This window comes from Rattus norvegicus, chromosome 2, assembly GCF_021556685.1.
Source record: "Rattus norvegicus strain SHRSP/BbbUtx chromosome 2, alternate assembly SHRSP_T2T, whole genome shotgun sequence".
NCBI classification, from domain to species: Eukaryota; Metazoa; Chordata; class Mammalia; order Rodentia; family Muridae; genus Rattus; species Rattus norvegicus.
In genome coordinates this window covers 216,178,749-216,193,344 of record NC_141535.1, presented here as the reverse complement: position 1 = coordinate 216,193,344, position 14,596 = coordinate 216,178,749, and the positions used below count along the sequence as shown (strand labels likewise).

At 37.5% G+C, this 14,596-nt stretch overlaps 1 protein-coding gene across 1 annotated transcript in view; it reads right to left on the bottom strand.

Annotated features, from left to right (window-relative positions):
* Positions 1-14,596, bottom strand: part of Ndst4 (N-deacetylase and N-sulfotransferase 4) — a 338,766-nt gene that overhangs the window by 112,918 nt on the left and 211,252 nt on the right. Inside the window, 1 exon segment of the mRNA NM_001191849.3 lies at positions 11,883-12,011. Coding sequence (NP_001178778.1) covers positions 11,883-12,011 — 129 coding nt within the window.

Here is a 14,596-nt window from a genome sequence, read left to right as displayed (position 1 = left end):
AAGGAAAAGTTGGAATGAAGGATTAACCATGGAAAGTCAAGGTAGAGTGATGAAGACCTGTATTCCTGCTGACTGCAATTCTTTTTAAAAAAATATAAACTCTTTAGATGTTCTCTAGAAACTGATTTTCCAATTGTTTTTCTCTGTGTGAGTGTATGTTTTGGTGGGTGTGGCTTGCACACATGCAGGTAGGTGCCTGTGTCTCTGTGTGTTCAAAAGCCAAAGGAGAGTGTCAGTGTCTTGCTTCTTCCCTCTCCACAGACTACTTTGAAGCAAGGCCTCTTCCTAAACCTAAACAGAATGACTGTTTATCAGATAGTCTGGCTGCCAAGAAACCCCAGTGAGTATCCTTTCCCCACATTACCATGCTGGGTGTTCTGCTGTGTACAAGCTCACTATGGCTCCAAAGCTGGGTGCTGGGATCTGAACTCAGCTCATCACGATTGCGGAAGTTATGTTACTTTGCTTAACATATAAGCCGCCTCCTAAGGTTGTTGTAAAAAAAATTTCTCAGAGACGTAAAACGAAACACTACAAATATGCATGTCACATATAACGTACAGAAAAGATAATAAAAATACAGAATGTTGAGCTCTGTGGAATGGCGAAAATAAAGTTCACATTTTTAATGTTGGCTTAATGAATTTTTAACTTTTTTTTTTAAATTCAGCTAACCAACTATTCTTATGAATGCTGGTGGGGGAGGGGCATTCTTGTTTCCATATCATCAATAAATATCAGGAATACTAAGCATATTACCTATATCTTAAAAGTTCCAAAATAAAAAGAGAGGGCAAAGATTTTCTTTGTTTACATTTTAACTAACAGCCACATACATAGGAGATTGTCCATTTTACTGTTCAAAATGTATTTATGCTGAAAAGCTCTTCTACTACGTTCATTATGTGCTTTGGGGAAGCAAAAATATCTAGTTACAATATATTGAGCTAGACTTTTCCAATAAAATATTGTTGTTTCCATTTATTTTTCTCTGAAAACAATATTGAAAGAAAAAAAACCACAGTGTGGTCTTATGGACTTGTTCATTGTCTGGAAATACAGAGAAAAGCGAATAGTATTTTCTCAGGACGTGTGCCAACGACTGCATTGGAAAGATGTGTGCATGTCTGTACAAGAAGAGTGGCTTCCCTTTAGATTGAGAAGGCAGGATTCGGGGCAAGAAGGCAAAAGTATTTTGTTCTTTGGGGATAGCATACTTTAAATTCCGTGTTACTAATTTATAAGTGAATTCTACTTTAGAGGATGAAATCACGTACTAATAAAAAGATTCAGAAAAAAAAAGGAAGCTTTGCCCACATTTTCAATCTCATTATACTATCAGAGTGAACAGAAAGAATAATACCATTCATTGTAAGTCCAGGGATCTTAGCTGACTTTAGAATTTACAAAATCCCTGCTGTGAGTGTGAATCACTGTGGAAATGGTGATTCCTGTCCTTTTGTAAAGGTTCCTCCTTCAAACTTTAAGGAAGAGGGAAAAAAATCAGATATGGGGTGAGGGAGGGGGAAGTAGGTGATTGTAGGTCTCTCTGTGAGTGGAAATAGAATTTTCTACAATCTATACACTCCACGGGAGGCCATTCTTCTCACAGCTGGTGGCTGTTCTCCTGGGCTGGAAGGCGAAGGCTCAGAGATCCCAATAACTCTAATTGCTTCAAAGTCCCTGTCTGGAAAGCAGCAGACTCACCGCAGTAGACAAGCTAGCTGTTGATTTCTAGAAAAATAAATATGAACACCTGTACAAAGCCCACAACTCCTAGTTAAGAAGTATCAGTATCGTTGTTTTAAAGAGTGTGTTTGGAATAGATGCGATTAATTGCTGTATTCTGACTGAAAGGTGTAGCTTTGATACTAACTAGAGAGGCAGAGGTGCTCAGGCTAGCCTGAAGTCTAAGAATTATACTCTTCTGGAAAGGGCCGCTTTCTAAAATGAAACTAAGATTCTCAAAAAATATGCCAAATTGCCTTAATATCAGACATGAATCGTTTGTCTTATTTTGTTGCGGGGAGCAAGAAATAGATTTCCGGAAAGGAACTCGCTTATCTGCTTCTCTATTATTTCAGCACTAGAAAGGAAATATCCGGAGACTTTGGCTTAAGTGATTTCTTGCAGATGTTTCCCCATGTATCACTGCTGCATTTAATGCGTCTGGAGAGCCAGCACTAATCCATAGGACACTGTGCTTGCACGCGCTTCTGCAAACTCACAGACTGCTAATACACATGGAGGAAAGCTCCTTAGCTAGCCGGTGTGTGTGAGCGGTCCAGCAGCAGTGCAGGAGGAAGTCGGACATGCCTCTAAACTTAACTGCTCTCATTTAAATCACAGTCCTTCAGCTGTTGTTATCTTTGCTCCTCCCAGGCGTGAGGAATTTAAATTCTTTTAATAGTAGCTGTAATATTTCGGCTTTGTCATTGTTGCACTAGACACAGAGAACAAAAATAATTAACTATATCTGGATTGGAATACGGATGATAGATAATATAATCCAGAAAAATTCTTCGGCAGCTTTGGTAATCATTTCTGTCTCCTGAAGAGCTGCCTTGCTGACCCCCAGCTTCCTCAGACTCTAGAGCAAACTCTGACCTGGGCTTGAACACAATCTACCACGTAGTATAAACGGAGGCTTCAAATAGAAGCAACATCTGGGGCAGGACGCCAACTGTTTACACTTAAATTGTCACAGCTTGGATGATGGGTGTGTTCAAGCTTGGGGAGTTAAAATGTTACAGGTCCCAAGCCAATACTGTGTTGGGTTCATTTATTTCCTTTCTCAAAAACTACTTAACAGGATAAATTTTGAGTTAGTGTGTAGCAACTCAATTAGGACCTACCTTCATTAGTTGCCTTTCCCACACCCTTCTTGGAAGTAAAAGATAAAACAACAACAACAACAACAAACTATTCTCTCATCTGTCAGTTCCAGTCTTAGTTCTTCTATTTACTTTCTACCCACTCATCTCAAATTCAAAAGAATTCTGAAACTCTTCATACACTTCCTGCCTTATTCCGGTGATTACATTTTTAATAACCATTTTGCCTCTTGACCCATAGGTAGCTCCCTCTTTAATCTGCCTGCTATTCCGGGCTGTCCAGAACATCACCAAACATTCTACCTGGACTCAGTAATCTCTTCCTTGCTTGGATGCCACCTCAGCCCCAAAGCCCAGCACCTGGTATTTGCTCCAGGTAACAAAGTCCCTTCCTAATCCTGTGATGTCACATTTCAGCTCAGAAGATGGCAGCTGAGCTGTCATCCATTATCTCTTGGGTCTACTTTCCTTCCCTTCCCTGTGAAATTTCCTTTCTACCTCTTTATACACATGTAAACAAGAGACAGATATAAAACATGTAGTGTTAGAACCCACTTACTGCTCACGTCAATACCTGTAGGTCTCACCCTTCACTAATAGGCATACTTACTGAGATAGATTTTAGTCCCCCCGCTAACAGATATCTGGGTGCCAGGGCCTGGTCAATTAGTTTAAGTCCAAGGAGGTATTTATGACCACACATCCTCTCCGTCCCTTCTTCCTCTTTTGCCTAGGGAACCAGAGCCTGACTCCAGGCTTATTCTGTGAAGAAACCCCATCATCACAAACGCATAAGAAGACACTCTCCACTTCTGCTGCCCAGGCTGATTCTTCTCTTCAGAAATCCCACCATGCTGCTTTCTCTGATGGCGGGGTCTGGCCTCTCCTGAGACATTCTCCATCATGCTATTCTCCCTTTTCCTGTCTGTGGAGTTAATAGCTGTTTTAATAAACTCTGTACTCCCAACAATCTGCCTCAGCACTCCTCTTGTACCTTCCTGTGCGATCCTTCAGAAATTCATTATGGAAGTTGAATTAGAGTCTTCTGTCAATTCAAGCCAGCACTCTTCTAGGCACGTAGTTACTGGTTTATCTGAACTTAGCAAGAGACCAGTAGACTTGGCAAGGGTTCATGAATCTAGACATTGTTTTGAAGTCAAGAAGATGCAGTAAACATCCTGTCTCCAGAATTTGCACTTTAATGCTAAATCAAGCAATCCAGAACACTGGCAAACATGCTACTTCGACTCAATAATGTCTCCCCAGTGCTTGAATGTGGCTTCAGCTCCAAAGGACAGCACCTGGTACTTGCTTCAGGTTTTCGAATGTATCCATGTAAACAAAAACCCTAGGAATTCATATTTTTGCAATGGACTTTGTGTATCACAAAATGAGGAAAGGAAAAATTAGATCCAGTAGGGCACATTCATTTCAAGCTTTTTAGTTACTGATGATACCGTCTGATAAGATTTCAGACCTTTTCCTTTTCTCTTTGGAAAGCTATTGTCAGTTCCTGCATATTTTATAGGGTGGTGTCTCTACTTGAATGATGGTGAGCTACCTGGTATAAGCTGTTTCACCTCAGACATGATTAAATTATATTTCTTCCTGTCTGAACAAAGATTATATTGAAAGTACAAGAAGGATTTGGCACTAGGGAAATACATGTTAGTATTTGACAAGTGAGAAACAGTGCAGGAAAATATCAATATGAGATGAGGCCATGATAGGAATCTAAGAAAAATAACAGAGAGTTATCAGAATGTTAAGTGGACAGGAGCCTAGCTATTCTTTTAAGCTGTCGTTCATATGGTTCTATACACTGTTCAATCTAGATACTCATTTTGGCCAAAGCAAGCTGGTATTCCAGGAATACACCCAATTCCTTGTAGTTTCCTGAAACCAAAGGTCTAATGTATAATGATAACTAGATTTTAGAATGTAAAAATTATTCAAATCCACATTTTCTGTTTTAGGGTAGATTAAAAATTAATGTCACATTTTTAAATGTGTAGAATTACAGAAACAGTGAGGTGGAGAGATGCTCGGGGGTTAAGACTGTGTACTGTTCTTGCAAAGGACCTGATTTAGGTTCGAGTCTCCATATCCAGTGCTTTACCTACATCTCCAGTGTCCGGGAATCTGAGGTCATCTTCTGGCTTGCACGTGGACAAACGCAAACAGAGATGCACATACACACACTGACTTGAACATAATAAAAATGAGCTTAAATAATCTTATCAACAAGATGTGTTTCTAAATGCCAGCATTAGTCAACGTTAATATAAGAAAACTTGAAAAGGCATGAAGAACAATAATATTTGGATTTTTGAGAATGGAAAGAACAGCTTACTTTGGTGTAGAAAACACAAAGAACATGAATATTAATGCTGGAAGCAGAATGAAAACTCAACTGCCCCTCCTAGTAGATCTCATGCTTCTTAGACTTCACAGTAGTTGTGGAAGTTAGACAAGAGAAACATATAGAATTTTTCAAGGAACTTAATCTAGTTCCCTTCCTTCGGGCTCATGAATTCCCAAGGTGACAGAAAGAACTATATATTTTCTGAGTCTATTTTAAGCACACCAGAGGGGAGGAATATTGGTTGAGTGCTTCATGAGCCTTCAAGCTTTCTTAGCCTTATAGATTCTTACATATAAAAAATATGTGTAATTTCAGACAGTACTGAATGATCAAAATTCAAAATGATTCTGTCACATCTGCAAATATCATTGTGTCCAGGATGCTGTTGGTGGAAGATACCCCTGCACTCTACAATGTATCTACTAGTAACATCATCAAGCTTTAGCTATTCTCGTACATGTCAATGACATTTTGATATCTTGTTCTTTCCAAATTCAAAAATTACAAAGATTCCCATTTACAATACTGGTCTGTAATGTTTCAATGAAATGCAAATTATATTATTTATGTTGTAAAATGTCAGTATTTTTCTAAAACTCTAATTGCTCCAGAGCATAGAAATCTCTGACTTGCTATCTCAGGAATAACTGAAGTGACTGACTCCTCATTCTTACAGAAGTTTCATTACGGATACCTCAGTTACATCACTCTTAGTAAGTCCAGTGGGGATCCACAGCTATCGCTGTACGATGTTCAAGGCCACAAAATTCTGAGACCATTCCATTAGCTTGCCTGAAAGCAATTGGAAGTTGCCGTTACTCCTTGGTAGGTTTTACCTTGCTAGATTTTGTAGATTTATCCACAAATAATAATGACTAAGCATAATTCCAACAACGTATCCATCTGGGTCTGGGCTTATTTTTTTCTTTCTTTCATTTTCTTTTCTTAATTTTTTTTAAGTTTGGACAGTTTTATTGCTGTTCTCTTTTCATTAGTTACTTATAGGACTATTTAAATTATCTACTTAATTTAGATTTAATTTGGTAGGTCATATACATATGAAAATTCCTCTTTTTGTTTAGATATTTTGGTATAGATTTTTTAAAATATTTTAATATGCATCTCTGAGTTTCCTAGGTATCTGCTGTACTCTTTTTCCTTTTCATGTCTAATATTATTAATTTAGGCCCTAGCTAACTTTTGATTAATTTGGCTAAATATTTGTTAATCTTGTTCATCTTTTCAAAGAACCAAAATTTTATTTTATTGATTTTCTTGTGATTTTGTTCTTGTTGGTATTTTATCCTGCTTCCAACATAAAGTTTCATGGTCTTTGTGTTTTCTACACCAGAGCATTGATTTCAGCTCTAATTTTTATTTCTATTTTGATTTTTTACTTACTTTTCTTTTTACCACTTTTAGGGATTATATTATAATTATATTATTATTGCATCTTTTCTCACTTTCCTTTCCTGCTCCCAAACCCTCTTATATACCCCTCCCTTGCTCTTTTTCAAATGTGTGACCTCTTTCTTTCATTAATTGTTGTTACATACATACATGTATATATTCTTGAACATAACCTGCTCTGTCTAACATAACCTGCTCTGTCTATGTTATGTGATGCGATTTGTATGTATGGTTTTAGGGAAGACCACTTGGTACCAGATAACCAATAGATATGTTCGTCCCTGGGAAAGTCAGTTTCCCCTACTCTCACCATTTCTTAGCTGCCCACAATCAAAATGCAGAGTAATGGAGTTTAGTCTCAATGAATACATCTACAAAAAACTTAGATACCTAAAGTTCAGGGAACATTAGCGAAGAGCAGGCGGTAAGATTGTTAAATCTAGAGGAACAAGGAGGTTGTTGAAATAGTGTGTACTGTATCTCAGTAGGTAATGAGATATCTAGTAATGTCAAAGTTATACTCGTAGTTTTTCTGATATGACTGCATGAACATGAGATGAGGAAAGATAACAATATCAGATATGCTAAAATGGTTGGGGATGGGAGAGGTGGATCCCAAGACCTCAACTCTACAAAAAATTTCAGCCCTATTTTTTAATGTCTCTACCTGTGTGTTCATTTGTTGTTTTTTCTTTTTCAAGAACTTTGGGTGCAACGTTGTTATTAATATGAGGTCTCTCCGGTTTATAAACAGAGTGTCATTAACCCGAAGAGAGACAAGGTCATAGGTTTTAGTACACTGTATTTTTACTTTTATATTCAATAGTGCATTGTTTTGGTTTCCACGAGTTTATGTACTTTTGTCATTTCTAATTTTGTTGGTATGCAGCGTTGTTTCTTTGTGGGTAGATCACATGTAGGATGTTATTTCAATATTCATAAATTCATTTAGACTTGCTTTGTATCCTAATGTTTGGCCTTTTTTGGGAGAAAGTTACTATAAAGCTGTGGAGAAGAAAGTCCATTCGTTGTTGTTTGGATGAAAGGGTCTATAGCTGACTGTTAGATCTGTTTGATTTATGATGTCATTTAGCTTCAGAGCCTCTCTATTTAGTTTTTCCTGGATGACCTCTATGTGGGTCAGAGTGAAGTATTGAAGTGGCCCACTGTTGCTGTGTTGGGTCATGATATCTGTAGCATGTTTCTCTACCAAACTGAATGGTATCTACTTTGATTGCTACTTCTGTTCACTGTGCTCATTTTGAACAACACTATTTTTTAATACCCCTCTGGGGATCATTTGGCCAATCAAGACTTCATAGCACCATAATACAGTATGCTGTTCTACCTGCACTCCCACTTCTCTTTCTGCTTTCTGTGTGCTGCTCGGGCTCCTTTATCCAAAGAGCCCAAATAGTGTATTTTGAGTTAACCACCAATCCCAATGCTAACAGCAAGTGTAGTTTGTCATTAGCTACAAGGAGAATGCTGAAACTCCCCTTCTTCCCTTCTCTTTTCAGCTTGAAATCAAAACACATTCATATGTCATAATGAGCCTTTTAAGTGAGGTTTACAGTGGTAAGGATTGGTTTTTGTTTGTTTGTTTGGTTGGTTCACCATTACTATCGATGCAGTAGTAAATGCAATATTATCTTCTATTTTAAAACTCATTTACATCTGAGAATGATGCTTTATGAACTGTATTAGATTCAATTTTTAGAGCAAGATGTTGAAACCTATTAATTAGGCATTCAAGCAATAAAGGCTAGAAGCAGTCAAACATGGCCAGGACATACAGAAGAGGCAACACGCAGTGTGCTGACGATGACTGAATTCCTCTTAAGGAGGTTAGAACAGATATGGGTTAAGAGTGGAGCAGTTAATGAAAACAAAGATAAAAGGACTGGGAGATGAATGTATTCTTCTGAGAATACATTCTCAATGAGGGCATTGGGAAGGACCAGGGCATCTATGAGACTACATTCTCAATTCTCAATGAGGACTGCAGAAAGGCAACAGTTTCCATGTTAATTTTCACAGACATTCACATGTAACTTCAATTTTTGGTAATATCTTTTATAATTCTGTGGTAATTAAAAAAATCCTTTCTTTCTGAAGAATACATAGCCTCCATTTTTCTCATATTCATTATGAGCCCAACATACAAATCCAGCAGTCTTCTCTCTTTTGACATATGCAAATAGTCACTTTGATGGGAAGAGATTTAATGTCCAGATAACTGGTTTCTATTCCAATTTAATTCAATATTCTTATTTAATTTATAAGTTACTTTATGATTTTGCAAACAACACAGGTTTGTTTACATTCAATTTCCTTATGACTCTAAAATATTTTATATAAATTACCTAACAAAAAGCCATTTCAAACATAGTCGATGTTTCCTTCTGGCTTTATTTAGAGCATGCACCTCTTGCTATGTGCACGAAAATTTCTTACATTAAGCAAGGTGGTTATAGCATAAATTCCATTACCTCCTGTGTTCCATGAGTGATGAGATGTTAATGAGGACATGCTTCTCTGAGACCTCAGAAATGAAATCATTATGAGAGAAAAGTCAGAGAGCTGAAATAATCCTGACATCTCATGGTCATATAGTCCCACACTGCTGTGCCTTTCCACATATATTTACTGTACATTTTCATAGCTAACAGAGCACAACTTAAAGAAATGGAGCAAACTTTGTATTAGATGTTCAGTTAAGTTAATAAAGAATTAAGTCTTTGGTTACCTGAGTATCAAATAATAACCCATTATTATACATTTTCACTTCAGCTTTCCACAAATGGATACTTTAGAACTTACATGTGTGTCTGATATATTAACCTATAATATATTTATTAATCTAAAATATTATTTGAGCTAAATTTTACTGCAGACTAAATTAAAAATGTTAAATTTGGGTTACAGAACAATTTATTAATGTGTATATTTACCCCATTTTAAGAATGTGAAGAACATTGGGAGACTAATTGAGAATTATTATATTGTATAATATAATACACATAACCACACATGCTTAATAAAGTGTCTTCTTGGCAAGCATCATAAATAATCTTACTTTGGGAATGAAGTCTAGTGTCTCTTTCTTATGCCTAATTTTACCAACTATTCTTGAGAGGAATTGTAAAAAAATTCTGAAACGGACGTTGATAATGTTGAATGTTAACATGAAGATAAAAAGAAAGTTCTCAAGTAAACTTTGAGGCTTCATACTTCAAAGACCTAGGAAAGACAACAATGCTAAGGTCAAGCAAGCATAAAGAAGAGAAAGTAATAACAATAGCAGAAATAACTAAGAGACGATAAAAAACACCAGAGATATATAATCAATTACCTCCAAGCTGAGATTTTAAAAAATGTATAAAGTTAAACAGAGAACAACAAAGATATATGTTTTAGATAATGAAATCAGAGACAGAAGAAGAAACAATGTAATCGCTGCTACAAAATACAGAGGATTTTGAGGTTGCTATAGATACCATATATCAACAAATCAAAGTACAAGGTTGAACTTTCTAGAAATGTGTCTAACAAGAGTCACAAAGAGAAAGTCTGGACAAATCAATGAAGAGGGAAATTAATCCAGTAATTCAAAGCCTGTAAACAGGTGTTAGAGAGATGGTTCAGTGTTTAAGATTACTGGTTGCTCTGTCAGAGGACCTAGGTTCCAGCACCACAAGTTGGATTGTAACTGTCTGTAACTCCAGGTCTTGGGAATCCAATGCCCTCCAGGTACATCATGGACACACTTGGTGCACATACACATTTCTAGGAAAGTCACTCAAAGTCACTCATACGCATATGATAAATAAATAGTGGAACCTTGTCAACTACTCCGTGGTAGTGCAGTCATGGATTGTGGAGGAGAACCCATAGCCACTACTTTATTAAACCAGTACAGTCCCTAAAAACAATTTCGTCATTTCCCCCTCATTTCCACATGTAAATATAGTTTTCACCCCTTATCAAGGAAACTTTTTTTTTCAACAGAGACTACTATAGAAACTACAACCAATCAAAATACAGAGTTGTATCCAGGTCCAGTGGAACATCAACAAACACTCCAGCACCCAACGCTCAGGGAGCATTTCTGGAAAAGGATCAGAATGGCCCTCATAGCCAAACGACCGAAGAGTTTGCTGTGAGAAGTGTCCTCTAGGAATTTCAGGACTTATTATTGCCCAAACATGAGCTGAACAAGGTTGATAGTAATCAACACACCAAAATTGGTGAGGGGAAGACCAAGAGGCTTCAACTCTACTCAGAAGAACTACAGGCAGCTGAAGGATGCTGAGATTGGCAGAAACAGTCTTGCTCGGGTTAGAAAACGCCAGCTGGTTATCCAGTACCAAATTGTCAGCTCTTAAAGTGTTTTTATATCACATAGACTGGACAGGTTATATTTCAAATACAGTTATGCACATACATGCATACAATAACAATTAATGAAGAAAGAGGCCATGGTTTTGAAAGATAGCAATAAGGGAATATAGGGGATATGGAGGAAGGGAAAGGAAGAGGGAAATGGTGTAATTATATTACAATCTCAAAATAGTCTCTATAAAGGAATTCAGGATTTTCTGATTTCCCTGAAGACCAAGCAAATATTTTGTGTTAATATTAATTTTTCTAAAATTGGTCCAAAAAGCAGATGAAGAAGTAAAGTTCCAAACGCCTGTTACGAAGGAGCATTACCCTAATAGTAAGAACAGAGAACAACACAACAAAAGCAAAGGAATTACTTGTTAATGTCCTTTATAAATATGGGCATAACAACCCTCATGGGTGGGAGACGTGGGACACACTAGCCAAACAACCTCAACAGTATACTAAAATAATTCTTCACCATGCTTATACCGGATTTATTCCAAGGATGAACGGATAGTGCAGAATATGAAAGTCATGGAATGTTATCTATTTATCATTTTAAGAATGAACAACAATTGAAAAGAATTTAATCATCTAACTATGTACAAAAAACATTAGAAAAAGCTACCATCTTTTCATGATAAAGACATCACGAATTAGGAATACAAGAAAAATGGTGGTGGTGGTACATACTATCCAGCTCTGCAGAGGTAGAGGAACCTTTGTGAGTTCAAGCCAAACTTACGTTACATAACAAGTTCTAGATTGGCTAAGATACCTAGTAAGACCATGCTTGGGAAAATATCCTCATGGTTTAGATTAAAAAATATAACTTATTTGACAACAATGACCACTCTTGTAAAATGTGTGAGTAGAACACGTACTGGATTTAGAAGAATTGTGAGGAAAAGTTCACCTCCTTTGATACTTTTATCCAATTCTTGAGGTCCTCCTGGATACTCCTTGTAGAAAATAGTATGCGTGAACAGCCCACAGGTCTGTCGAGGGAGGACCTAAGGACAAAGAGGTAAAGTCAGCCCACCGGTAAGATTTAACTAGGAACAGTTACTACTCTCATACGTTTACAGTCAGAAAGTGTTCCTGATGACGTACTGCAATCAAGAGTTGATGCCGGTTTAATTTTATACATGGCAGGGGAGTAACTGAATAAAGAAAAATACAATTTGTAGTTTAGAATACACTCCCAGTTAACTTAGTTCTATAAATCTGAAGTATTGCATTACTTGCGTTAAAGAATAAAAAGTTGTTCAAGGGTTCACTTCATTCAGCCAGCTCCCAAGGTTATACTTCTCATCTCATTAAGCTTCTCTCTTCGCTTCTGAGTCTCAGGCTTGTGTAATATGCATGCAGGTCTGGGATTCAAAGTAAACTCTCCTCTTCACCTCTACCTTACTTTGTCTGTACCACACCCAGACTTTTTATTCATCTCAGTAGTAGTCAAACCGTTTAATGACTGTTTCTGGACTATTTTTCTTTAATTCTTCTATAAATCTGGATGTCCAACAGACACAACAAATCAGCAAATTGGCTATAAAAGTCTTATTTTGAACAATAAACTACTTACAGTCTATTGGATAATGCACTCAGCTATACAAGAAAGTCAGGATGGCGTTGTCCTTTAGTTAAATTTCAAAACTAAATTCAAGGTAAATAAAAGCATGCAGCCTTAGTTAAAGGAACACTTCTTTTCATGATATGTTGGGTGACTTTAGAAAGGAGGAAAATCTCAGTACTTTTGGTCTTTAAATTTGTGTGAAGAATTCTTTTTATTCCTTCTGATTTCTTAGACATCAATTGTACTGTTGGCGTTATCAATGGTTTCTGGTAACATGCTATGTTCTTTGGTCCACTGGTGCTACATTTTAATAATGATATAACTATATCCCTATGACAAAATCACATGTCAAATTCAGGTAGCTATATATTTCTGTGTTCTCTTCTTAGAGATTAGATATAGAAATAGACAAACAGACAGACAGACAGACTGATAGATAGTTCAAGTAGTAATCTGACTAATGGACCAGTAAAAATTGAACAGAATGAGATAGTTTGAAACTCTAGATTGTCAAGGTAAAATCTTGACAACTAATGATAGAAATATGAGAAGACGCCTGGAACTGAAGGTGAGAAGTTTAAAATTTTTTTTTTTAAATTGGACATTTTATGTATTTACACTTTGAATGTTCTACCCTTCCCCCCCCCTTTCCCATCTTCTATGCCCACCTCCCCCTGCTTCTACGAAGACGCTTCCCTCCCAACCACCCACTCCGACATCAACACCCTGGCAGTCCCCTACATTGGGGAAACAAGCCTTCACAGGACCAAGGGCTTCTTTTCCTATTGATGCCAGACAAGGCCATTCTCTGCTACATATGTGGCTGGAGCTATGGGTTCTTCCATGTGTACTCTTTGGTTGGATATTTAGACCCCAGGAGCTCAGGGGTTTCTTGATGATTGATATTGTTGTTCTTCCTATGGGACAGCAAACCCCTTCAGGTCCTTCAGTCCTTTCTCTAACTCCTCCATTGGGGTCCCCGTTATCAGTCCAATTGTTAGGTCTAAGTATCCTCATCTGTATCAGTAAGGTTATGACAGAGCCTTTCAGGAGATAGTCATGTCAGGCTCCTGTCAGCAAGCACTTCTTGCCATCAGCAATAGTGACTAGGTTTGGTGGCTGCATATGGGATGGATCCCCAGGTAGGGCAGGCTCTGTATGGCCTTTCCTTCAGTCCCCACTCCACTCTTTGTCTCTATATTTCTTCTCATGAGTATTTTGTTCTCCCTTCTAAGAAGGACTGAAGCATCCACATGTTGGTCTTCCTTCTTCTTAAGCTTCATAAGGTCTGTGAATTCCTTTTTGGGTATTCTGAGCTTTTGGGCTAATATTGACTTATCAGTAAATGCATATCACGTGTGTTATTTTGTGGCTTGGTTTTCTCACTCAGGATGATATTTACTAGTTCCATCCATTTGCCTAAGAACTTCATGAAGTCACTATTTTTAATAACTGAATAGTACTCCATTGTGTAAATTTACCAATTTTTCAGTATCCATTCCTCTGTTGAAGGGCATCTGGGTTCTTTCCAGCTTCTGTCTATTATAAATAAGGCTGCTATGAACATAGTAGAGCACGTGTCTTTGCTATATGTTGGAGCATCTTTTGGGTATATGCCCAGGAGAGGTATAGCTGGGTCCTCAGGTGTTGCTCAGGTTCTTGCTCTGCCTCCCGCCGTCTGATTATCTCTGATGTTAGTTGGTCTTACTGTCTCTGAATGAAGCTTGTCCCTCCTGTAGGCCTGTGAGCCTATATCTTAGGAATGAGAGCACTCCTGGGAGACCAGCTCTCTCTGGTTAGGCTTTGGGTCTGGAAGGCTGCAGGACAGCCTTAGCTCTGGGTGCAGATGGAGACCCAAACTGTCTACTTTGAACCAAGGAAATGGTGCCACCTTTCATTTTAAATAAATAATGCTAACTTCCCATCTGAAATTCATATGGTTTTATTTGCATTTCTCCTAATGGATACATTGTTCTCAAATTGGATTCATAATTTTTTAGCTAATACACTTGGAAAGGAATT